Below are 27,525 nucleotides of genomic sequence, written 5' to 3' on the forward strand. Positions count from 1 at the left end.
TTAAGTCCATCAAAGCCTTTAAGAGATTATAAAATATGCTGAAGGTAGATTAAGCAAGATGATGCTTGTTTCATCTTGAATTAAATTTGTCTAATTCATTACCTGAAAACGAGTCTAAAGCGCAGATATGCAGTGTCCATTTCTTCTCTCATATTTACTGGGAGGCCAATAAACCAGTTAACTTCACTCGCTGACTTCCTTTTTTTTAAATCTTGTAATAAACTAAGGAATGAAACAATATTTTACTATGCGGCAATCCAACCTCGTGAGTGCAATGCTATAGTAATTAGCCAGCTGAATTACACGTTTGACAAAATATATTAAATCTTTGCTATGGGCCATTTCAATTGTACGGAACAATGTATAACATATAAATAGTTAATTCACTTCATTTTAAATTTCAACAATTGCACATTTCTTAAACAGAGTGGGACTATAATCACCAAGCTAAACATTCAGTCATTGGATTCCAGATTAAATTGTTAAGGATATGGTATGTTGGTACTGAAAGCATGGTGACACTTGCAGGCTGTTCAGCTCAATTCTCGCTGATTAGATTTGATGCAAACCACATATTTCACTGTATGCTTTAAGGTACGTGACAAATAAAGCTAAAACTTTATTTCTATAACACGAAAGCTACAATTTTTATAAAATTAATCTTCTTTGTCTTAAGTTTTTAAAAAAAAATGAATAAAACTTGTCTTCTTTTAATGGGTTCGGAGAAATGTTTTCATTGTCCATGTGCATCTCACTCAGATGGACTGCAAAAGTAGTTTTTTAATGCCGAAGTCTTTTTTTAAACCTAGAATTAAGATCTAAACAATAACAAAATATGCTGCTATCAATTGGGATGAGCCTTGTCAACCCTGGGCAACATAATATAAGCTGTCAAAGCCTAAAAACAGGCACAGGGATGATTTAGTTAGATCATTCAAAGTGCTGGCAGCAGACCTGGCATTCATCTTCCATTTTTAATGACTTGTCAGGAGGGATCACAAAATCTCAATGACTGCTGCATAATGTTAATATTGTGAATAGGAAATCATTTGAAATTATATTGGATGAGATTGTTAGAGGCAAACAATATTATCTTTGCTCTCCTTGCAACAATATGCCTTGTGCTTCAGAGTTTGAACTAAAAATGATGGAAGCCATGCCAAGGAAAACCACATTGCAAGATGACCAAATGCCTAATCGAAGAGATGAACTTGTCAAGAACTGTAGAGTGGAATTCTTAACACTGTATTCAACAACACTGACAAGTTGACTTGCAAATCCATGTTTGTGCTTCTGGAACCAAATTTACAACAGAGAAACTGTTGTAAATAGGTACAATAGGATAGGGTGATTTCAATAAAAGCTGAAAAGATTCTGGCTAGTTGTCAATACCCAATGATAACCTATTATGCAAAATAATAAAGGAACATTAAAACTCTGTTATTGGTGCGGCATGGTTTAAGCATCTGGTATGGTGGATTAGAGCCCTTCTTTCTCCCCAGTCACCACTCCTTTGGTCAGCAAGCTTGGTAAAGGAAGATTGGAAAATTTTAAGTTTCCTTGAGTGGAACAAAAAACACAACAAGAGACTTCACAGTCAACACTCTTCTCCCCCCCCCCCCCCCCCCCGAAACACTAAATAGGATTCAACCATAGGTTATGAATTGTTGAAGCGACAGTGTGGTTCATGATGTACTGTGTACAGAATACTCTGACAAGACTATTCATACAGTCTGACATGTGGCATCTAGATGATAAGAAATGGCTTGTTTCAATATCCAAAGCATAGAATACAAGAGCCATGATATCAGGCTATACTAGAATTATAGCCCTGTGTACAATTCTAGTCATGATCCCTCAGGATGTTGACACCAGAGGGTTCAGAAGGGATTAATGAGCATATTGCAAAGGCTGACAAATTAGTTATGGTAGGTGATTAACTCGGTTGTAGTTGTTTGCTTTAGAACAAAGAAAACCTAGGGGAGATCGGTAAAATTGAGTAATCTAGATTTGTTAACAGAAATATCCTATTCCCTTGAGGGTAATGACTTTTCATAGATATTAGGCTGAATAATGTATCCCCTATAGATTTGATTCTATGAAGGACGCGGTCTGAAGCTGAAATATTTGCGATCTTAAAGTGACAGTTCTTCATTAGACATCGCTCATCTATCTGTTTCCCTTTTAATTATGGAACTTCAAACTGATTATCTAGAGCCTCAGCTGTCGAGTGGTTGAGTAGCAATCTATTACATCTCACTTTTAGCAACAGCTATTTTTGCATTTCAACTCACAAAATATCTCAAAACTTTTCTCAGTAATTGGTTTATTATTGTCAGATTTACTGAGAGTGAGAAGTTGTTTTGCATGCTGTGTGAACAGATAGGTCAAGTCAAGTCAAATTTATTTATAAAGCACATTTAAAAACAACCCGTGTTGACCAAAGTGCTGTACAAAGCATAACAGGTAGCTAAAATCACAAATACAAGAAACACAGATATAAGCAACAAGACACACAGCTTATTGGCACAAAATAAACAACACATGAGCCTCGGCACAAGCCAAAAATCACCCTCATCAGGAAGATTCAAACGCAAGTGAATAAAGGTAAGTTTTGAGCCTGGACTTAAAAGAGTCAATGGAGGGGGCAGGTCTGATAGGGAGGGGAATGCTGTTCCACAGTCTAGAGGCTACAACAGCAAAGGCGCGGTCACCCCGAACTTAAATTTAGATCGTGGGGCAGCCAGGAGCCCCAAGTCAGCTGACCTGAGGGACCTGGAAGTAGAATAAGGGGTTAGAAGGTCTGTGATACAGGAGAGGGCCAGCCCATTTAGGACTTTATAAACAAACAGGAGAACCTTAAAATCAATTCTAAACCATACTGGTGGCCAGTGGAGAGAGGCCAGGATAGAAGAAATATGGTCCCTCTTCCGGGCACCTGTCAGGAGCCTGGCTGTGGCGTTCTGGACCAGTTGCAGGCGGGACAGGGACGACTGACTAATCCCAGTATACAGGGAGTTGGAGTAGTCCAAGCGGGAGGATATAAGGGCCGTGGGTGACTTTCTCAAGATCTTTGAAAGAGAGAAACGACTTGATTTTGGCAATAGTACGAAGCTGGAAAAAACTGGCTTTTACTACTGCATTAACTTGCTTGTCAAACTTAAAGGCGGAATCAAATACTGAGGTTCTACAAAAACACAATGCAGAATAGTGTTATAGTTACTGAGAAAGTACAGTTAGGTGGATAAGATGCAAGGGCTATGCTGAGGTAGATTGAGATCAAGATGCCTGTTCATGAGTGTTAATGACAGCAGGATAGAGATTGTTCTTAGGCCTGCTGTTAGGGGTTTTCAAGCCTTTGTATCTTCTGCCTGATGGAAGAGGGGAGAGTGGCCCACTGTAAGGGGTCTTTTATTATGGTGGCTGCTTTCCTGAGGTAGCAGGAGATGTAATCAGTAAAATCCTCTGTCTCTTGCCTTATCAATTTTATTGCCCCTTCAGTGCTTTGTTAACCTATTCCAAATTGGCCGAACCTCCTATTTCTCTTCCATAATCCTATCTATATATTCCATTATCACTTGAAAATATTTCCTCTTCTGGGTGATAAAATATTTTTAGGTCTTAGCTCTTGTATGCAAAAGGACTACTTTCCAAGGCCGAGCTGTTGATGATAAAGGTGGTTGGAAAACATTGGAAGCTTCATGCCTTAATCCTTAATTTGTCATTGCTGATATCAGAAAAAGAAATCATCTAAGATTTATTGTAGTGCTAGACTTACAACTAGCCTCAAAGCTGTAGTCTTTTTCTGTTAACGTATATTCACTGTTGACACACAATGTACTACAAATATTTCTGGGACTTACCTTTACAAAGGTCTTCTCATCAGGCTGCTTGTGTCATTTTCTTAACTTCTGTAATTTTAAACCTACCCCCTCTAATTGTGAGAGAGATGTCTTCAGATGTTGGATTTAATCAGTGTGGATACATGCTTATGACTTCATTGATATCCTATTCTTTGTTGCTCCGTCTTCGTAAAATATACTGCACATAAAGTTTGAATCTTATTTTGGAGTGACTGTATTGTTTATTGGGAGCAGGGTGCAGATACGTTACTACCAAAGGAGATGTAAGGTGCTCTTGTCATCTGCTACCCTGCAGGTCACCCTTAGGCAAGGTGTAGCACCTGCTTAACTTGCGTTTAGATGTAGTTCAAGGAAATGCAGTAAAAATTGTGAACTTATCTGAAGGTGTTGAAAGAGATGAAAATGGGCTTATTTCCAATGTTCTGTTTATGCTTTCAGTATTCCGGCAACTGCTTTGGATCTCTTTGATCACATGTTAGCTTTGGATCCCAGTAAGCGCTGCACAGCAGAGCAGGCTCTTCAGTCCGACTTCCTGAGAGAGGTGGATCCTACAAAAATGCCTCCGCCTGAGTAAGTCATTCTTTGGACTTCTGATTGCGTTAGGACCTTCTGCACAAAATGCCAGATTTGGGGGAGAGAAGAAAAATTGATGTTCAGCTAGTGTTTGCATTTCTGTATGGGAGTTGCTGGGTTCTAACCAACTCAATCTACAGTTATTCTATAGAAAAGATTATCATGGATGTTTTTAATGAAATCACAATGTAAACCTCCAATAAGCAGGATGGTCTTAATTAGATGGTTAGGAAAGTTGCATCAACGTGATGTGAATCACAGCTCCCAGAGGTTAGGTGACATTGCTCTAAAAGCAGCAAATCCAGAATAATAAAGCATTAGTGGTACTGCAGCAAATTACTTGAGGGGCTGCAGATGTCTGTTTTCTTGGGTGAAGACTTGGTAGTGAGTTCCTCTGTGGACTTAGCTCCGTGCTAAGATCAAACCATTATTTTTATTCGTAGAGACTCAGAAACTGTTTTATTGCTTGGCAGGCAGCAGTTTCATAGATTCCTCATGTCCTCCATCATAACTGAAGTCCTTCATTTATGCAACACACAAAATGCTGGTGGAACGCAGCAGGCCAGGCAGCTTCCGTTGGAAGAGTTACAGTCAATGTTTCAGGCCGAGACCCTTCATCAGGACCCTTCGTGGATGCTGACAAGTTTATTTTACTTTCCACTAGCTAGTCTCCTCACTTAACGCTGTCTGTCAGTGTCAGTAAATTGAAGAGTTCACCACTTACTTCTGAGCAACTTGCAAGAGTTTTTTGGAAGACAAAAATTGAGAGGCCTCCATTGGTCGGGGTCGACTATGAATATTGCATTCTAGCTATCTATGTAGCCGATATACAAGCCAGGGCAGTACAATATGGTGAGCAAGCTGTTGCCTATGAAGCAGGCATCCCCTCTCCAGGCATCTGATGATACCAAGGGAACGGCAGTGGCATCGCAGGAGTTCCCAGTCAGCAATGAACTCAATGTATGACTGCCTTATGGACTCCAGTTCTGGATTTATTTGAGATCAGTATTTTCCTTCTAAATGAGCTGTCAAACACAGCTGAAGAGCCCCATCTGCCCGAAGCAGACAAAAATTAAAATTGCAGTAACTGAAGGCCACACCATTAAAGCTGTACAAAATATACAGTTTGTCCCGCGAGGCAACATAAGTGGCATTAAAGATGGTATTGCTGCCTCAGCTCTAGTGATGAAAGTTCAAATCTGACATCTACTGTTGTCTGGAGATAGTTTGCATGTTCTCCCTGTGAACACAATGATTTTCTTAACTCTTCCCAGCGATGTGCCATTTGTTGGGTATACTGGCTACTGTAGGTAGGGGATGGGGCAACGTTAGTATGGCAACTGTGAGGGGATAAATTACAGGGAAATAAGGTGGAGGATTGGAATAGACTTGAGCTGAGTCTGAGAAGTTACCAGCTGATTGGATAGACACAATAATGAATGGAAAATGAAGGAATACAAGCAAGTGACTATGTAGGCCTGTTAGTTTTACATCTGTTGGCAAAATGTTGCAGTCTAAAATCAAGAAATAACCTGTGATTTAGAGAAGCTTAATGCAATTAAACAACATCAGCATGACTTTCTGAAGGGTTAATCAAGTTCAAAAATTTTGCTGAAGTGCTCCAAGGATGTAACAAGCGGAGTCAATAGACTACCTGTAGATGAAGTGAATTTGGATTTGTAGAATGCATGTTTATATTTTTGCTTACAAGATCAGTGTGTTTTCACTTAAAACCGAGGCGCAGAGGAGCTCCTCACTGAGAGTGGGGAATCTCTGGAACCCTCTACCACAGAGGGTTATTAAGGCTACATGCTCTTGTGTATTCACAATGAATTTTTGAATAAACATGGAATCAAGAGCTATATGGGGAGCTAGCACAGAAATGAAGGCTGGGCCATGATATTAATTGGCATGGATGCTAGACTAGCGGAGTAGCCTGCTCCTCTCTCTCTGTGAAGTCATATGTTCATGGAATGAGGATTTGCAAGTGATGCTCTTCTAGTGTGTAGGTTGTACTTTTTTTTTCCACTTGGAGCCAAAGGGCTGAATGACGTAAGACATAGGAGCAGAATTAGGCTATTTAGCCTATCAAGTCCATTCCGCCACTTCTTCATCGCTGATCCCGGATCCCATTCAACCCCATACACCTCTCTCACCATATCCCTTGATCTGATCAATCAGGACTCTTGTCAACTTCCGCTTGGCCTCTACCACAGTCTGTAGCAGAGCATTGCACAGATTCACCGCTCTTTGGCTTAAAAAAAATTCCTCTTTCCTTCTGTTCTAAAAGGTCACCCCCTCAGTTTTGAGGCCATGCTGTCTAGTTCTGGACATCCCCACCAGAGGAAACATCCTCTCCACATCCACCCTACCGAGTCCTTTCAGCATTTGGTACGTTTCAATGAGATTCCCTTGCATTCTCCTAAATTCCAGTGAGTACAGGCACAAACCTGCCAAATGCTGCTCATATGTTAACCCCTTCATTCCCAGAATCATCCTTGTGAACCTCCTCTGAATGCTTTCCAATGACTCTTATCCTTTCTGAGATATGGGGCCCTAAACTGTTGACATAACTCAAGTGTGGTCTGATTAGTGTCTTATAAAGCTTCAGCATTATCTCCTTGTTTTTATATTCTAAGTCCCTCTGCACCTCTGTTTGAATTTTCTTCCCATTTAGTAATGGGACAGTCCTGCTAAAGGGTCTCAGCCTGAAATGTCGACTGTATTCTTTAACATTGGTGCTGCCTTGCCTGATGAGTTCCTCCAGCATCTTGTGTGTGTTGCTTGAATTTCCATCATCGGCAGACTTTCTCTTGTTTGTGGCTGTTACTGTGTAGTTATTCTGCAAAAGAGCAGCTGTTCCGACCAATTGGATGGGTTGAATGGAATCCACCACTTTCTGTCTGGTCACCATATTTATGATTAGAGCTGTTGGGGAGGGTTTAAGCTGACTTGGCAGGGTGGTGGAAACCGGAGTGAAGGGACTTGGGGAAAGGACTGAGGATAAAAAAGTAAAAATAGTGTGCAGTCAGATTGTCAGGAAGGGCAGGAAGGTAATGGGGCTTAGTTGCAGCAAACGGGCTGAGTATCAAATCATTAGGGATGCAGAGTCAGAAAGGACAGCAAATACTTTACTCAAGATGTATCTAAATGTGCGGAGTATAAGAAATAAGGTGGATGATCTTGTTGCAATATTACAAATTGCCGGGTAGGATGTTGTGGCCGTCACTGAATTGTGGCTGAAGGATGGTTGTGGTTGGGAACTGAATGTCCAAGGTTACACGTTATATTGGAGGGATAGGAAGGTAGGCAGAGGGGGTAGTGTGACTACTGGTTTAAAAAAAAAATGGCATCAAATCAGTAGAAAGATGTGACATAGGATTGGAAGATGTTGAGTCCTTGTGGGTTAAGTTAAGAAACTACAAGGGTAAAAGGACGTTGATGGTAGTCATGGGAGATTTTAACATGCAGGTCGATTGGGAAAATCAGGTTGGTAATGGATCTCGAGAGTGAGTTAGTTGAATGCCTAAGAGATAGCTTTTTGGAGCAGTTTGTCATTGAGCATTCTAGGGATCCGCTCTACTGGATTGGGTGTTATGTAATACTTTATACTTTATTGTCGCCAAACAATTGATACTAGAACGTACAATCATCACAGCGATATTTGATTCTGCGCTTCCGGCTCCCTGGATTACAAATCGATAGTAAATATTAAAAATTTAAGTTATAAGTCATAAATAGAAAATGGAAAAATGTAAAGTAAGGTAGCGCAAAAAAAAAACTGAGAGGCAGGTCCGGATATTTGGAGGGTACGGCCCAGATCCGAGTCAGGATCAGTTCAACAGCCTTATCACAGTTGGAAAGAAGCTGTTCCCAAATCTGACCATACAGGTCTTCAAGCTCCTGAGCTTCTCCCGGAGGGAAGAGGGATGAAAAGTGTGTTGGCTGGGTGGGTCGTGTCCTTGATTATCCTGACAGCACTGCTTCGACAGTGTGCGGTGTAAAATGAGTCCAAGGACGGAAGATTGGTTTGTGTGATGTGCTGCGCCATATTCACGATCTTCTGCAGCTTCTTTCGGTCTTGGACAGGACAACTTCCGTACCAGGTTGTGATGCACTCTAGAAGAATGCTTTCTACGGTGCATCTATAAAAATTAGTGAGGGTTTTAGGGGACAGGCCAAATTTCTTTAGTTTTCTCAGGAAGTAAAGGCGCTGGTGGGCCTTCTTGGCAGTGGACTCTGCTTGGTTGGACCAAGTCAGGTCATTTGTGATATTGACCCCAAGGAGCTTAAAGCTTTTGACCTGTTCCACTTGCGCACCACCGATGTAAATTGGGTCGTGCGGTCCGCTACTCTACTGAAGTCAACAACCAATTCCTTCGTCTTGCTGACGTTGAGGGATAGGTTATTGTCTTCGCACCATGCCACCAGGTTCTTAATTTCCTCTCTGTACTCAAACTCATCATTACCCGAGATATGGCCTACAATTGTTGTGTCATCAGCAAACTTATATATTGAGTTCGATGGAAACTTGGTTACACAATCATGGGTGTACAATGAGTACAGCAGGGGGCTGAGTACACAGTCTTGTGGGGCACCGGTGCTCAGAGTGATTGTAGAGGAGAGCTTGTCCCCTATTTTTACAGGCTGGGTCCTGTCTGTGAGGAAGCTGAAGATCCAGCTGCAGATCTGAGTGCTAAGGCCCAGGTTCCGGAGTTTAGGAATCAGTTTATTTGGAATGATTGTATTAAAGGCAGAGCTGTAGTCAATGAAAAGGAGTCTTATGTATGCGTCTTTATTCTCCAGCTGTTCTAAGGAGGAATGTAGAGCCAGAGAGATGGCATCTGCGGTTGACCTGTTGCTCCGGTAGGCGAATTGCAAATCGTCGAGGTTGACCGGTAGGCTGTGGTTGATGTGTGCCATAACCAATCGCTCGAAGCACTTCATAGCAATTGATGTCAGAGCCACGGGTCGATAGTCATTCAGGCATGCCACCTTGCTCTTCTTTGGCACCGGGATTATCGTCGCCTTCTTAAAACACGAGGGGATCTTAGACCGATGCAAGGAGCAGTTGAAGATGTCAGCAAACACTCCAGCTGGCTCGCTTGCACAGGCCCGGAAAACCCATCCCAGGATGCCATCTGGGCCCATCGCCTTCCTTGGATTTATCTTCAGGAAGGCCCTTCTAACGTCCTCCTCGGTGACGATGAATCTCGATGCCACCAGGTCCGGTTCATCCGGAGGGAGCGGGACGCTCCTCTTCTGTTCCATTCTTGCGTAGAATATGTTAAGTTCGGCAGGAAGAGAAGCGCCACAGTTATTGATATTCCCAGCCTTTTCTTTGCACCCAGTGATCTCATTTAGACCCTGCCATAGTCTACTCCCATCCCTCTGGTTAGCCTGGACTTCGAACTTGGTTCAATATTGCCTCTTGGCGCCCTTAATGGCTTTCCGGAGTTCATGCCTGGATTCCATGTGTAGCGACTGGTATCCCCAGACCTAAAAGCTGCAGCTGTAGCCTTCAAAAGGGACTTGACCTCATAATTCATCCAAGGTTTTGGGTTAGGGAATACCCAGATCGTTTTGTGAGACACACAGTCCTCCATGCATTTCCAGTAAAGTCTGTGACAGCTGAGGCATACTCATCAAGGTTAGCTGCCGAGTCCTTGAATACTAACCAGTCCACCAATTCAAAACAGTCACGGAGGACCTCATCCCTTTCCTCCGTCCAACGCGACCCTACTTTTGACACCGTGACCTCCCGCTTCAGTTTCTGTTTGTAAACCGGGAGAAGGAGTACGGCCGGATGGTCCGACTTTCCGAAGTGAGGTCGTGGGATGGAACGGTAGGCATCCTTGACTGCTGTGTAGCAGTGGTCAAGTATATTCGGGCCTCTAGTGGAGCAAGAGACATGTTGGTATAACTTTGGCAGCGCCTTTCTGAGCTTGGGCTGGTTAAAGTCCCCGGCTGTAATGAGCAAAGCCTCCGGATACCTGGTCTCAAGTTCACTGATGTTGGCATACAGTATGTTCAGAGCACACTCCACGTCCGCTTGGGGGGGAATGTAGACTGCTGTCAGTATGACCGAGGTGAATTCCCATGGCAGTTAGTAGGGACAACACTTCACCGACAGGTGTTCCAGGTCCGGGCTGCAGGAGCTTGTCAGTGCCACTGTGTCTGAGCACCACGCAGTGTTGATCAGTAGGCAGATACCACCTCCCCTCGTCTTGCCCGAAGACGCTGTGCAGTCTGTCCGATGGATCGAAAATCCCTCTGATCAGATGGCACAGTCAGGGGTGGTAGGGGAGAGCCAAGTCTTGGTGAAACAGAATACACAGCAGTTCTGCATCTCCCTGCAGTAGGTGAGTCTCGCTTTAAGATCATCCTCTATGGCTTGCACATTAGCTAGTAGGATGGTGGGCATAGGGACCCACTCAGCTTCAATCTGACCAGCAGCCCAGCTCTTTTCCCAGGCTTTCTCGGTAAATAGTGCATCTTTCCAGGTTTCCATCGATGCAGTGTGTTGTTGTCAGCTCTTTGAAGTTGGTGGACGCGTCTCGTGGAGATCGATCGGCGGGTCGCATCATCGGGCACTCCGAGTCAGGTCCCGAAGCCGACACTTAATCCCGGAGGGCCTGGCTCCTTTCTGAAACAAGTCTGTAAGCTGAGCCACGGTTGCAGAGGCCTCCGCTCCAGCCGAGCCTCAGGCTTGATTTCCGAGGTCGGCGGCGGACGCCTCACTTTCGGCAGCAGTGGATGTCCATCAACGGGGCTTTACGGTGGTCGCTCTGGGGAAGTGTCTGGGGCACCTTGAGGTCTCCGACATCACTTCTGCGTGGTCGTCTGCTCCGGAGAGGTGCTGGTCGGAATGGGCCGTGTCTCCAAGCGCTCCGGCATGGTCGCAGACCGTGAGTCTCCGGGAACGTGGTGGGCCTCGGACCAGGTCTTGCTAGTCGGGTCCAGGTGCGGTCCGGAGTTGAAGAAGCACTTCTGGCGTGGAGATCTCCAGCTGGGTCAGTAGCTTTGCCAGGGTGTTGTTGATCTTGCTAGATGTCGCAGATTGTAGGTTTAGAAGGGTTTCTTGGGTATAGGATAGTGTAGAGGGTGGTATGCTCAGGAGAGCACGCGCAGAGTCACCAGTTACCGGCGCTATCTTGTTCAGGAAGATTAGGGAGCTAAAGGTAAAAGAACCCTTGGGAACCAGTGATCACAATATGATTGTATTCAACTTGAAATTTGATAGGGAGAAAGTAAAGTCTGATGTAGCAGTATTTCAGTGGAGTACCGGAAATAACAGTGGTATGAGAGAGTTGGCCAAAGTAAATTGGAAGGAGCTGCTGGCAGGGATGTCAGCAGAGCAGAAATGGCTACGTTTCTGGGAAAAATGAAAAGGTGCAGGACATGTGTATTACAAAAATAAAGAAGTACTCAAATGGTAAAATAGTATAGCCATGGCTGACAAGGGAAGTCAAAGCTATTGTAAAAGCAAAAGAAAGGCATACAATAAAGCAAAAATTGGTGGGAAGATGGAGGATTGGGAAGTTTTTAAAAACCTACAGAGAACAACTAAAAAAATCATTAGAAGGGAAAAGATTAAATATGAAAGCAAATTAGCAAATAATATCAAAGTGGACAGTAAAAATTTTTAAAAGTATGTTTAAAAATAAGAGATGAGAGTGGATATAGAACCGTGAGAAAATGAGGCAGGAGAAATAATGGGAGACAAGGAAAGGCTGATGAATTAAATGAGTATTTTACATCAGTCTTCACTGTGGAAGACACTAGCAGTATGCCTGATGTTGTAGTGTGTGAAGGAAGAGAAGTGGGTGCAGTTACTGTTACAAGGGAGAAGGTGCTCAAAAAGCTGAAAGACCTAAAGGTACATAAGTCACCCCAACCAGAGGAACTGCACCCTAGGGTTCTAAAAGAGGTAGCATTAGAGATAGTGGTGGCATTAGAAATGATCTTTCAAAAATCATTGGAGTCTGGCATGGTGCCAGAGGACTGGAAAACTGCAAGTGTTACTCCACTCTTTAAGAAAGGAGGAAGGTAGCTGAAAGGAAATTGTAGACCAGTTAGCCTGACCTCAGTGGTTGGGAAGATATGAGAGTCAATTGTCAAGGATGAGGTGATGGAGTACTTGGTGACACAGGACAAGATAGGACAAAGTCAGCATGGTTTCCTTCAGGGAAAATCCTGCCTGACGAACCTGTTGGAATTCCTTGCGGCGATTACAAGTAGGATAGATAAAGGGGATGCAGTGGATGTTGTATATTTGGACTTTCAGAAGGCCTTTGACAAGGTGCCACACATGAGGCTGCTTACCAGGTTAGGAGCCCATGATATTACAGGAAAGTTACTAGCTTGGTTAGAGCATTGGCTGATTGGTAGGAGGCAGCAAGTGGGAATAAAAGGATCCTTTTCTGTTTGGCTGCCAGTGACTTAGTGGCATTCCGCAGGGGTCAGTATTGGGGCCGCTTCTTTTTATGCTATATATGAATGATTTAGATGATGGAATAGATGGCTTTGTTGCCAAGTTTGTAGATGATATGAGCATTGGTAGAGGGGCAGGTAGTGTTGAGGAAACAGGTAGGACGCAGAAGGACTTAGCCCAGTTAGGAGAATGGGCAAGAAGGTGGCAAATGAAATATAATGTTGGAAAATGCATAGTTCTGCACTTTGGTAGTCAAAGTAAATGTGTGGAATATTTTCAAACCAGAGAGAAAATCCAGGAATCTGAGATGAGTGGGGCTTGGGAGTCGGTGGTGAGGAAGCCAAATGCCATGTTAGCATTTATTTCAAGAGGTCTGGAATACAAGGACAAGGATGTGATGCTGAGGCTTTATCAGGCACTGGTGAGGCCTCACCTTGTGTATTGTCAACAGTTTTGGGCCCCTTATCTTAGAAAAGATGTGCTGGCATTGGAGAGTGTCCGGGAGTGAAGGAGTTATCATGTGAGGAACACTTGATGGTTCTGGGTCTGTACTCACTGGAATTCAGAAGGATGAAGGGGGATCTCATTGAAACCTTTGGAATGTTGAAAGGCCTAGACAGAGTAGATGTGGAAAGGATGTTTCCCATGGTGGGAGAGTCTAGGACAAGAGGACACAGCCTCAGGGTAGAGGGGCACCTTTCAAAACAGATGGGGACAAATTTCTTCAACCAAAGGGTGGGGAATATGTGGAATTTCTTGCCACATGCAGCTGTGGAGGCCAGGTTATTGGGTGTATTTAAGGCAGAGAATGATAGGTTCTTGATTGGACATGGCATCAAAGGTTGCAGGGAGAAGGCCAGGAACTGGGGTTGAGGAGGAGATAGAACAAAGGATCAGCCATGATTGAATGGTGGAGCAGACTCAATGGACCAGATGGCCTAATCCTGCTCCTATGTCTTATGGTCTTATTATTTCTGAGCCCAAGAAGGTCCAGAAGTGTGGAATTCAATTTGAATACTGCCAACGGTCTGTCTGAAATACTCTTCCATAAATGTGTCCAATCTTACTCATTTGATTTATACTTCCAATCTACTTGAGTCTATCAGGATTAGTTCAAAGACAGTTTGCTTATGGAAAGTTGAGGTGAAATAATTAACATTATGTGTGAAAAGGGTGATGCTGGAGTTTAGAGAAAGAGAGGGATAACTTCATAACTCCATTATTTAGGGAGGGATGATGGGAATCTGAAATGGCTTCCCTCAAGGTAATTACAAACTAAGGTGATTATATTTCATTTGTGCAAAGGTAATGTTATAAAACCAAATTGGGGCTAGGAATTAATATGCAAATTATTCATGAAGTAATTGAGTGGCCCAAAAAAGTTCAACTGCAGTTCTGACTGGAAAACATTTCATTAAAATCAGTAATTCTGAACACCTGTCAGAATGCTAGCTTTTCCTGCATGTTTCTGGTCTTCAATAAAAACGAGAAATCCTTTTACAAATAATGGAAGACTGAGCAGGTCGTCTTTATTCTGGGGCTGAAATAGCACCAAGTCCATCAATGGGCCTTGCTGCCTTAGAGTAAGTGCGAAAGTTCTTCTGATATTGAACACGAAGGGGCCGAGTTGAGTGAGGAGACCCCTCATTTGCTATAGTAGTTCACCAGTCTTGGGGCCACATGAGTGGCAACGGTCCTCCTGGTTTTCAGGAATGTGACGATGCTCATGGTGGCATCGAGCTGCCATCTTGAATCTTAATAGAACACTACTTAACACATTGATTCTGAATGTAAGATTGAAAAGGCATTGCATGGTTTACTCTTGTAAATTTTTTTTTATTTATGATGTATTTTTTTTTAATTCGGATGCCACAGTAGCATAGCTTTAGCTATTACAGCTCAGGGCGTTTTGGAGTTCAGTTTCGGTGCTGTTCTGTATGGAGTCCCTGTACATCCTCCCTGTGGAACATGTGGGTTTTCCCTGGTGTTCTGGTTTCCCCCCACAGTCCAAAGACCAGGTTAATTGATTGTTGCAAATCCAAAGTGCTGATTGCGCAACCTCCAACTCTGACTCCAGCCTTGACCTCCAGGCTGGGTCTTCACACACTGCTGCTGGAACCCCTATCACCCCTTTCCCCACCACCTCTCCGCAATCCCATCTCTCACAGCTTCCACCACCAGCTCTTGGGCCTTCAGAGACTCCATCTTTATCTCATACCACCATCCCTGAACACCCCAAACCTCCTTCTCAAGCACTACCAACCCCCCCCCCCCCCCCCCCCGATCCTAGCTGTCATCTGTGCTGGGTTTTCACTATTCCTTCTGACCTCCTCCTCTCTGAGGCAGAATGTTCTGTCCTCATTAAGGATCTCGCCATTGTCCCCCTGCGTCCACACCTCAGTGAGTTCCGTGACTGCCATGATGCTGAGCTTTTCTTCCGCCGCTATCATCTTCGAGCCTCCTCCTTTGGCAAGGACTCTCCACCCCTGCACTGATGACTCCTTCTGCCATCTTCAACCCTTCTCCTCTTCCTGGACACCCTGCCCTGGTTTTCTGCCTGCTCTGGACCTTTTCATTGATAACTGCTTACGGGACATCAACTGTCTCAACTTCAACACTCCTCTCTCCAATTCCAACCTCACCCCCTCCAAGTGCTGTGCTCTCCATTCCTTCTGCACTAATCCTAACGTAACTGTCAAACCCACAGTTAAAGGGGGTGCTGTAGTCGTCTGGCAGGAAAGTGGACCTCTACCTTGCTGAGGCGTAGGGACCACTCTCAGACACCACCTCTTACCCCTCGAACAGGATCCCAGTGAGGAGCACCAGGCCATTTTCTCCCACACCACCACTAACTTTATGGGGAGCTCCCACCCACTGCCATCAACCTCATAGTTCCCGAACCTCACACCTCCCATTTTTACCTCCTACCCAAGGTCCACAAACCCGCTTGTCCAAGTAGACAAATCATTTAAGCTTGTTCCTGCCCTATATACCTCGACTTTGTCTTATCCTCCCTAGTTCAATCCCTTCCTATCTACATCTGTGACTGAAAAGATCCAGAGTGTGTGAACAGTGATTTCAAGTTACCTGGCCCCCATCATCTATTTTCCACTATCCAGTCCCTGTACACCTCCCTCCTCAACCAGGAAGGCCTCAAAGCTGTCTGTTCCTTTCTGGACACCAGACCCAACCAGATCCCCTCCACCACCACTCTCCTCTAACTAGCAGAACTTGTCCTCACTCTTAATAATTTCTCCTTTGGCTCCTCCCATTCCCTTCAAACAAAAGATGTAGCTATGGGCACTCACATGAGTCCCAGCTATGCCTGCCTGCTTATCGGCTACTTGGAACAGTCTGTGTTCCAAGCCTACAATGGTATCCATTCCCCACTGCTACACCGATGACTGCATTGGTACTGCTTCCTGCATCCACATGGAGCTCGTTGCCTGCAACTTCCCATCCTGCCCTCAAATTTACCTGGTCAATTTCCAATACCTCCCTTCCTTTTCTTGTTCTCACTGTCTTTATCCCTGGGGACAGCTTATCTACTGATGTCTATTATAAACCCACGGACTCTCACAGCTACCTGGACTATACCTTTTTCCACCCTGTTAAATGTAAAAATGCCAAATGTAAAAATTCCTCCATCTCTGCTGCATCTGCTCTCAGGATGAGGCTTTTCATTCTAAAACTAAGGAGATATCCTTTTTCAAAGAAAGGGGCTTCCCTTCCTCCACCATCAATGCTGTCCTCAACCGCATCTATTCCATTTCACGCTCAAACCATCCTCCTGCCTCCCTATCAGGGGTAGGGTTCCTCTTGTCCTCGCCTACCACTCCACTAGCCGCTGCGTCCAGCACATAATTCTCCGTAACTTCTGTCACCTCCAGCAGGATCCCACCACCAAGCACATATTTCCCTCTCTTCTGACACTTATCCTTGCAAGCAGAACAAGCCCTACACCTGCCCCACACCACCTCCCTTGTTACTATTCAGGGCCCCAAACAATCCTTTCAGGTGAAGCAACACTTTGCCTGTGAGTCTTTTGGGGTCATATGCTGTGTCCTCTGCTCCCAGTGTGGCCTCCTGTATATCATTGAGAGCTGATGTAGATTGGGAGACTGTTTCACAAAGTACCTAAGCTCCATATGCCAGAAGAAGCAGGAACTCCCAGTGGCCATCCATTTTAATTCCACTTCCCATTCTCATTCCAAAATATTTATCCATGGTCTCCTCTACTGTCATGATGAGGCCACGCTCAGGACGGAGGAACAACACCTTGTATTCCATCTGGGTAGCTTCCAACCTGATGGCATGAACATGGATTTCTCAAACTTCTGGTAGTGGCCCTGCCATCCCTTCAGCATTCCCCATCCCCTTTTCCCTCTCTCACCATATCTCCTCGCCTGCCCATCTGGTGCTCTTCACCTCTTCTTTCTTTCATAACCTTCTGTTCTCTCCTAATAGACTCTTCCTTATCCAGCCCTGTATCTCTTTCATCAGTCAACTTCACAGCTCTATACTTCATCCTACCCCTTCCTGATTTCACCTATCACCTTGTGATTCTCTCTCCCCTCCCCCACCTTTTAAATCTATTCCTCATCTTGTTTTTCTCCAGTCCTGCCGAAGGGTCTCGGCCCAAAATGTTGCTAGTGTTTATTTTGATAATTTTCAAAGCAGAAGTAGGAATAATGCTCATAAATAGTTATTGTTGTAGAGCTGCTGAGAGAATACAGAAAATGCATCTTAAAACACAACTAATTATATCAATATTTCTTCCTAGCCTGCCACACTGGCAAGATTGTCATGAATTGTGGAGCAAAAAACGGCGAAGACAGAAGCAGTCTGGGATTAGTGATGATACAGCACCAAAAGTTTCTCGTAAGGACTCTGCTTTAAGTTTGGATGATAGCAGGAACAACACACCTCAAGGCTTACAACTCCCTCAACATAAAACTCAGGGCAATTCCAGTATAGGAATAGGTCAGTGATAACTCTGCTTTCTGTTGGCTTTGTTTTCTCATTTGTGCTGCTTGTTCATTAATAAAAGGGTCTGCCACAAATATGCCTTCAGCTCGTCTCCATGTTCTGTCCTTAAGGCTCCAAAACTGAAATTTGGCTTTGTTTCTCTGTTAAAACAGAATGTGCTTTAAGTGGCATTGATGATAAAGTGCTAGTCTGACTTCCTTGTATATGTAAAATTAACACTAAGGTGCTGTTGAACTCAAACGCTCAGTCAATACAATCTCTCAGTTAATTGACATTACTGCTCCTTTACATGGCTGTTGGGCTTGCTGTCCCCAAAAGTTAACTACCTATTGACTACCATTTTGATTTTATCTTTTTAATGGTACCTTTTGTTTCTTCAACTTTGTACGTGTATGCACGTCTCTCTGCCCTCCTATTTCACACTGTGCAATTGCGCCCCTCTTTATGTCTGGCCTTGATGTCTCTTCACCTCTTCAATTTTCCTCACATCATGTGTTCTGTTTTCTGGATGCTTCCTCGGCACCACCTTTCTTGTCCCTATGTCTCTCTCTTAATTTGCAAATGTTAATGTGCTTAATTTAAGCTTCGGAGCACTGACCCCTCTGAACTAGATAGTTGTGGGTTCATGCAATAAATCAAGATTTAAATACACAATATAGATATACACATAATTGCATTACTGAAGATTTTTGAGTTATTTGATAATTCAGCGTCTCCCAAATTTGGGCTAAATGAAGAATTGTAGAGTTCACTAGTATGTAACTAATTTCTCATCCTTATCGAATGCCATCCAAGCCTTAAAATGTATTAATAAGCTCTTTGTGTGGTACTTTACATAGGTTTTTGAGCCTTAAAACAATTATTTGTGTTTATGGTTTATGACTTTAAGTTCAGAGATCTGTTTGCAAATAACTGAAAAGACCATGATAACTAAGGTGCATCTTTAAACACTGCTTTTCAATTGTTACTTTCACGCTCTTTGTCCTACTAACTCAGACAGTTATTTGGGAACCAGCAATGTATTTGGATTCCAACTTGTATTTTCAACCTCTCTTCTTGTCTGGTGAGCGTTCAGAAAACAAAATTTCATTTTAAACCTCTCGCATTATGATTGTGCCCCAGGTGTCCAGCTACAGTTTACCCCATGGACTATAGGTAAAGGATATATTCCAAAATTTCATCAATAATTTCAATATTTTGAAATGACCAACCTCAATATCTGAGCATCCTGAAAAATTTAATTCAAACCGTGTTGCTGATTTTCTCGTAAGTGACCTATTGTGCACTCATAGTCCCTGAATAAGTTTATCATTTAACTCATCAACTCTAATTTGGTCAATTTTGACTAATTATTGAAGGGAAACTGGACTGTACTGAACGGGAGAGTACAATAGAAATTTATACGTTTTTTTCTTACAAGGAAAGGTATATATTAATGGAGGAAAAAGCTTCAGATCGGCTTATCATTCTTGTCTATATTAATGAATGTTCCTCATTAGACGTTAATTTATGATAATAGTCGTGGAGCACAGTGACTGGCCTTTTGGCCCATCTACTCCCTGACTACCTGTTACCAATCTACTCGCACTCAGACTATAGCCTCTATACCCTTCCCATCGATGAACTTGCATCCGGCACTTGCATTAGCAACTCCTTCCACATTCTCATAATTATCTGAGTGAAGTGTTCCCCCTCAGGTTCCTCAAGTATTTCTCATCAGGATTTTTATTTTACCGTTGCAGTTTCTTAACTCTACCCACAAGGATTCTAAACCATTCCTTCCTCTTTCTAAGCTTTTGATCTCATTTTTCTTCCCAACAGAGCCACCTCACCCCCTCTGCCGACCTGTCTGTCCCTTCGATACAAGGTGTATCCTTGAATTCCCAATTATGATCTTTCAACTACGATTAATTAATGCCCACAATGTCAAAACCCAATCTCTAACTGTGCTACGAGATCATATTCTGTATCATGCATGCATTCAAATATACTATTACATCTTCAATCCTGTATTCATCACCCTTCTTGATTTTTGCCCCCATGTTACAACTCATCCCACTGATTACAATTTTACCCTATCAAGAACTTGTTTTTCCTCAGTCTCACTACACACTGCATCTACTTGTATATCAACTGCCCTATCCTCAGCACTATCACTGTTTCGTATCCCCATGCCAACTTAGTTTAAACCCGCCCCAAACTTATACTTAACGTGCCAATTTAATTCTTCAAAGCAAGCAAAAGAAAAATAGATGAATAATGAAATTAGCAGGTTTGGATTTTTAAAAACCATTCAGTAATGTAAAAGATAACAAGTGTTCGGAGTTAAACACATCTTTTACATAAAACTGGGACAAAAATGGGATTTGAAGATGGTCAGGATTGCAAAAAGTATTTGTTCAAGAGGATCAATAAAGGGACTATCGTTCACTATTTAGTTAAAGAATTGGCATTGTGGAATTGGAAGTACTATTTTAAAGTTTGCAATAGGTACAAAATCAAGTAGGTAATAAAGTAAAATATACTTCCTTTTCAGAAATGCTCTTCTCCGTACTCCAGTATGCATCAATGAAAGTACTTGGAGGCATGGAGAAGAGAAAGTTTGTTCAAAAATCTAGGAGGATGCAAACAAGTTTGAACAGGCTGGAGTTTCTTTTAAATAGAAAAGAGACAATGACAGAATGTAATCTTTGGGAATTAAAAAAAATTAAAAGGCTAGATGTGGATATGTTTTGGTTTGTGGCTTACTTGAGACCTGGGGGAATAAATATTAAAATTATAAATCCAAAAACTGACAATGAGAAGAATTCCCTTTGCTTGGCGATTAGACTGCAGCAACTAGCATTTTGTAGGGCTTGAGATATACAGTACCCCCAAATAGATACAAGGGGAAGCTTAGTAAACTCAAGAAATAGATAAGTTGATGTGGTTATATTTTTCAATCAAGGGACTGGTGTGTAGTTTGCAAGAAGCACAAACACTTATTGCACCAAATAGCTTATTTCAGTGCTGCAGTTATCTGGTAAAAAGGGAGAATTTGGACATCTTATTTTATTTATTTAGAGATGCAGTGCAGAACAGGCCCTTGGGCCCAGTGAGTCACTGTCTAGCAACCCACCCATACAGCATCATTCTAATCACAGGATGAATGACAATGACCAATTAACCCACTAACTGGTATTTCTTTTGTTCGATTGTTAAGGTTGAGGTTTCAAGGTACTTGGAGGCACATGTAAAATAGGTGAAAGTCAGCATAATTTCCTTAAGGGAAAATCTTGCCTGATAAATCTGTTGGAATTCTTTAAGGAAATAACAAGCAAGATAGACAAAGAAAAATCAGTGGATGTTGTGTACTAAAGGCCTTTGACAAAGTATCACACTTGAGGCTGTTTAGTAAGATAAGGGCCCATGGTATTACAGGGAAAATATTAGCATGGACAGAGCATTGGCAAAGAATAGGAATAAAGGGAGCCTCTTCTGTTTGGCTGCTGGTGATGAGTGGTGTTCTGCAATGATCGGTGTAGGGACCGCTTCTTTTTATGTCAATGACTTGGATGATGGAATTGCAGGTTTTGTAGCCAAGTTTGTAGACAATACGAAGATAGGTAGAGGGGCAGGTAGTGTTGAGGAAGTAGAGAGACTCCAGAAGGACATAAATAGATTAGGAGAATAGGCAAAGAAGTTGAAGATAGAGTACAGTGTTGGGTAGTGTATGGCCATGCACTGCGAGAAAATTTTAAAAATCTAACGTGCAAAGGGGTTTGGGAATCCTTCTGCAGGATTCCCTAAAGGTTAACTTGCAGGTTGAGTCTGTGGTGAGGAAGGCAAATGCAGTGGCAGCATTCATTTCAAGAGGACTAATATGTAAAAAGGAGGATGTAATGCTGAGGCACTGTAACTTAAGGCACTAGTGAGGCCTCACTTGGAGTATTGTGAGCAGTTTTGGACTACTTATTTAAGGAGGGATGTGCTGACATTGGAGAGGGTATAGAGGAGGTTCATGAGAATGATTCTGGGATTGAAAGGCTCATTTTATGAAGAGCGTTTGATGGCTCTGGGCCTGTACTCGCTGGAATTTGGAAAAATGTGAGATCTCATTGAAACCAATCGAGTGTTGAAAGGCCTAGATCGGGGGTTCCCAACCTGTGGTCCACAGATCCCTCGGTTAATGGTAGGGATCCATGTCATTAAAAAAGATTGGGAGCCCCTGACCGAGATAGTGGATAGTTGTTTCCTGTAGTGAGGGTGTCTAGGACCAGAGGGCCTTGAGAAGCGTCCATTTAGAATGGAAATGAGGAATTATTTTAGCTAGAGGGTGGTGAATCTGTTGAATTCGTTTTCACAGACCAAGACCAGGTCATTGAGTGTATCTGAGGTGGAGGTTGACAAATTCTTGATAAGTCATGGTGTGAATGATTATGGAGAGAAGAGAGGAGAATTGGGTTGAGAGGGAAATGGATCAGCCATGATGAAATGACGGAGTAGACTTGATGGGTTGAATGGCCTAATTCTGCACCAATGTCTGATGGTCTTTGGACTGGGAGGAAACCAGAGCATTCAAAAGAAACCCAGGTGCTCACAGACAACATTCAAACTCCTTACACACTGAGCCAGAATTGAACTCTGTACTTCAGAACCCCACCCCCAAGTGTTAATAGTGATGTGCAAACTGCTACACTACCGTTATGCCCCATAGGCAAGGCCTTTGAATACCAAGGCCAGGTGACCATTGCCCAGTGCTGTGTGCTCGCTTGTCACTTATCAGCCCATGCCAATGCATCTTAATCTTCTGGATCAGCCTGCCATGTGGTAGGACAACGCTATTAGCTTTGAAGTGAAAGCTAGCAGAATAGAAAAGAGTGAATTATTTCCATTTTTTTTGGAATCAAGGTGTCACTTGCATAAAACATAGAACAGTACAGCCTTCAGCCCACCATGTTGTGTTGACCCCTTAACTTAGGCCACGATCAATCTAACTCCTCTTCCACACGATGCTGCATTTTCTTTCATCCATGTGCCTTTCTAAGAATTTATTAAATATCCCTAATGTACCTGCCTCTACCACCAACCCTGGCAGTGTGTTCCACACACCTATCACTTTCTGTGTGAAGTGGAAAAAAAACACCTCTGACATCCCACCATGCACACCTTCAAACTCTTTCAAGTTATGCTCCCTTGTAGTAGCCACATCTGCCTTGGAGGAAAAAGTCTCTGGCTATCCACTCGATCAATACCCCTTATCATCGTGTATACCTCTATAAAGTCACCTCCTCTCCTCCTCCATTCCAAAGAGAAAAGCCCTTGCTCACACAGTCTATTCTCTTAAGACATGCTCTCTAATCCAAGCAGCAAGCATCTATTGCTAAATCTATAATTGCCATTAGAAAGCAGCGAGAAGCCATCTTGAACCACAGCAGTGCTTTTGGTGAAGGTATTTTCGCAGTGTCTTTGGTACGGAATTTTTCGATATAGTAAAAACAGCCCTCACCTCAACACTGATTTGATTCTACAACCTGTGGACTCACCTTGAAGGACTCTACATCTCCTGTTCTCAGTATTATTTACTTACACATTTATTTATTTGCAGCTTATCTTTTGCGTTTTAGTTGCTTGTTCGTCTTTGTAGTTTTTATTGATTCTATTGTATTTTTATTCTACTGTAAATACCCATAAGAAAATGAATCTCAGGGTGATGTATATATATATATTTTGATAAATTTACTTTGAACTTTGTATTCTCTGATCTAGATATGTGACTTTGAGGTGGAATCTGCTGGTGGTGGTGGTTTCCATGCCCTGTGCTTCTTGAAGGTGGAGGTTGCAGGAATGGGCTGTGCTGTCAGTAGCCTGGCAAGGAGCTGCAGTGTATCTTGTGGATGTTGCACACTATGGACTGTCTGTCATTAGGTGGAATCGATGGCTAAGTTGTGTAGTATGCCTGTCAAAAAAGCTGCTCAACCTGTGTGGTGCTGAATTGCTTGAGTTTCACTTTTCTAAGCACATGTTGAACAGTATCCTATCTCGAGATTAATTTTCTTGCAACCATTTACAGGAAAAGTAAATCCGTTGGATAGGGTTAACCATGGATGTCCCATCCTAGCTGTCTATGTGTTACACAAGCCAGTGCAGTACGATATGGAGAGCAAGCCGTGGCCCCTGCAGCAGGCTCCCTCTCTCCACACAGTTGATCAATCCAAAGGAACGGCAGAGATTGATACAGTTTGGCACCAGCAGCATTGCAGGAATTGCCAGTCAGCGTTGAACTTGACGCTGGGTTGTCTTCAGGACTTCAGCTCTGGATTTTTCCTTTGGTGTTTACTCCCAAAGCCTTCCCCATGGTTGGGTATAGCCACAAGGCAGTGGAGATTGGAGATCAGGAATTCCTTCTCCTGGTTGAGCTGCCAACCATGGCTGGCAAGCACCATCTGCCAAAGTGACTGGTTTTAAGGTGCCGGTAACGCACCTTTGCCCCTTTTCCTGTCAGTAGAAACTGTTCTGCTGGGCTTGGTTATCAGAGGCTATTTGAAGCACATGCCAACTTAATAGGAAGTGGGAGCTTATCTCCACTACAGGCCCCGGCTATGACAATAGAACTTATGAATAACTACATCAAGGCTGACAAGCAATCAATGTGCAAAAGAAGACAAACAGTGCAAATGGAAGAATAATACTGAGTGCATGAGTTGTAAAGCAAATTGAATGTATTTCATGATAATCCAGATTTGTGCCTTGTAGGTGGTGAAAAGGCATTAGTTGATATGGAAGCAAGTCACCTGCTACAGGACAACCATTTTCTCAATAGTTGTATTTATCAGGCTCTTGAACCAGAGGGGATAACTTCACTCAATTTTACTTACCCTGTCACTTAACTGTTCCCACCTATCGACCTACTTTCAAGGACTCTTCATCTCATGTTCTCATTATTTATTGCCTATTTGTGATGTATAATTTGTGTTTTGCACATTTTGCCCATTTTTTTCATGTTGAATTTAAAAATCAGCACTGATCCTAGTAATAAACCTGGTGGCACACTATAGAACATAATTAGCCTTTTAGCCCACGATATTGTGACAGCTCTTCAACCTACTCCTCCATCTCCTCCACAAACTCCATCAGCCCAAGGTGCTCCTCTGGTTTTTGCTTAGCCCCCTGCTCAGTTCACTTTATACTTGGACTAAGAGGTAAGTACAGCTCCAGTGCCATATTCAAGTTTACTGACGGTACCACTGTTGTGGGCCGAATCAAAGGTGGTGATAAGGCATAGAGGAGGGAGATTGAAAATCTGGCTGAGTGGTGCCTCAACATCTCCTCAATGTCAGCAAGACCATGGAGCTGATTATTGACTTGAAGAGGAAACCAGAGGTCCATGAGCCAGTCTACATCGGGGGATCAAAGGTGGAAAGTGCTGGAAACTTTAAATGACAACAGTGTTATCATATCAGAGGATCTGTCCTCAGTCCATCATGTAAGTGCCATTACAGAAAAAGCACGGCAGTACTGCTACCTTTTTTCCTGTTTCAGAAGTTTGCATGACATCTAAAGCTTTGACAAGCTTCTATAGAGGTGGTGTGGAGAGTATATTGACAGGTTACACAAAGGCCTAGTATGGAAACACCGATGCTCTTGAATGGGAAATCCTACAAAAAGTAGTGAACACAGCCCGGTCCATCACAGGTAAAACCCTCCCCGCTACTGAGCACATCTACGCAGAATGCTGTCACAGGAAAGCTGTATCCATCATCAAGTTCCACCGCCATTCAGGCCGTGCTCTCTTCCTGCTGCTGCCACGAGGAGGAAAGTACAGGAGCCACAGTGCTGGGTTCAGGGAGAGTTACTACTCCTGAACCATCCAGAGAGGATCACTCCACTCAACTTCTCTCACCCTATCACTGTTCCCACAACTTACAGACTCACTTTCAAGGACTCTTCATCTCATGTTCTGTATATTTTTATTACTAGTATATTATATATTTTGTATTTGCACAGTTGTCTTTTGCACAATGGTTGTCTGTGCATGCCATTGGGTGCTGTGATTCCATTGCATTTCTTGGATTTGCTGTTTTTGCCCGCAAGAAAATTAATCTTAGGGTTGTATATGGTGACATAAATGTACTTTAATAATACATTTGCTTTGATTGCTCTAAGATCAATCTGACCCGTCACACATAGCCCTTCATTTTTCTTTCCGCCATCTGCCTATCTTTAAGAGTCTCCCTAAATGTCCCTATTGTATCTGTCTCTACCTCCACCCTTGCAACATGTTCCATAAGCCCACTACTCTGTGTATTTTTTTAAAAAAAAACTACCTCTATATTTTTCCTCTAATCACCTTAAACTATGCTATGCCTCCTAGTATTAGCAATTTCTGCCCTGGGGAAAAAGTCTCTGGCTGTCCACTCTTCCACTGCCTTTTATCAGTTTATACTTTATACTTTATTGTCGCCAAACAATTGGTACTAGGACGTACAATCATCACAGCGATATTTGATTCTGCGCTTCCCACACCCTGGATTACAAATATTAAATATTAAAAATAGTAAAATTAGTAAATATTAAAAATTTAAATTATAAATCATAAATAGAAAATAGAAAAATGGGAAGTAAGGTAGTGCAAAAAAACCGAGAGGCAGGTCCGGATATTTGGAGGGTACGGCCCAGATCCGAGTCAGGATCTGTTCAGCAGTCTTATCACAGTTGGAAAGAAGCTGTTCCCAAATCTGGCCGTATGAGTCTTCAAGAACTCTGCCAAGCCAACTCTCATGCTCCTTCATTCCAAAGAGAAATGAGAAATAGACTATGCCTACGCTTCCTAAACAAACTGGGTAAACATTTGTTTTTTATCCTAAGCAATCTTGAGTACATCATGCCACCACCCAATTTAGCCAATGGACTTGAGTTTAGTTTGGAAGCTTAAGTTAATTTATCATTAAATGCTTTTTGGAATGTAAATACAATGGATTCTGGTTAATTGGGACATATCAGGACCAGCACATTTTAGCCCAATTAAGTAGTAGCTCCAATTAGTTTCATGGAAGTTTCGTGTTAAAGGTATTAAGAAAACACAAACTGAGTAACAAATTATGTTTCAAGAGGAAAACCTGCAGATGCTGGAAATCCAAGCATCACACTCAAAGTGATGAAGGAATTCAGCAGGTCGGGCAGCATCTATGGAAAAGAGTACAGTTGATGTTTTGTGCCAAGACCCTTCAGCAGGACTGGAGGAAAGAAAGAGAGAAACACCTGAAACGTTGACTGTACTTTTTTTCCATAGGTACTGCCTGTCCGCTGTTCCTCCAGCACTTCGTGTGTGCTGCAACAAGTTACGTATTTAAATTAGAATACTATCAATGGTACTGCAGTACTATAAGATTGTGTATTAGTTCCTAATAGTTAATGGTAGAGGAATTCATCCAGTGTATACAATGAACAAAATCAGCGTAGACACCTAGTGCAGATAGTGGACTGCCTTCATGCAATGCTTTTGATGATTGCGTCCTCTAAATCATCATTTTCATTGTAACATTCAAGAGGATTATCGATACCTTCAAGTCCTTCAAAGTTCCTAATTTGTTGAAGTGGTGAGATAATATCTTCACTCCCAGCTGTTTCTGGCACTTCCGAACCTGAATCTGCAATGACCAAAACAATTCAGAATTTTCTTACTGC

At 42.8% G+C, this 27,525-nt stretch overlaps 1 protein-coding gene across 2 annotated transcripts in view; it reads left to right on the top strand.

Moving 5' to 3' along the window:
• Positions 1 to 27,525, top strand: part of LOC140194845 (cyclin-dependent kinase 13-like) — a 127,547-nt gene that overhangs the window by 82,295 nt on the left and 17,727 nt on the right. The window contains exons 11-12 of one of the 2 annotated variants that reach the window (XM_072252124.1): positions 4,302 to 4,433; positions 17,654 to 17,853. In XM_072252124.1, the coding sequence (XP_072108225.1) occupies positions 4,302 to 4,433; positions 17,654 to 17,853 (332 nt within the window). The remainder of the gene's footprint in view (positions 1 to 4,301; positions 4,434 to 17,653; positions 17,854 to 27,525) is intronic. The other variant, XM_072252131.1, reaches the window with a different exon arrangement.

Source organism: Mobula birostris, chromosome 1 (genome assembly GCF_030028105.1).
Source record: "Mobula birostris isolate sMobBir1 chromosome 1, sMobBir1.hap1, whole genome shotgun sequence".
Lineage (NCBI taxonomy): Eukaryota > Metazoa > Chordata > Chondrichthyes > Myliobatiformes > Myliobatidae > Mobula > Mobula birostris.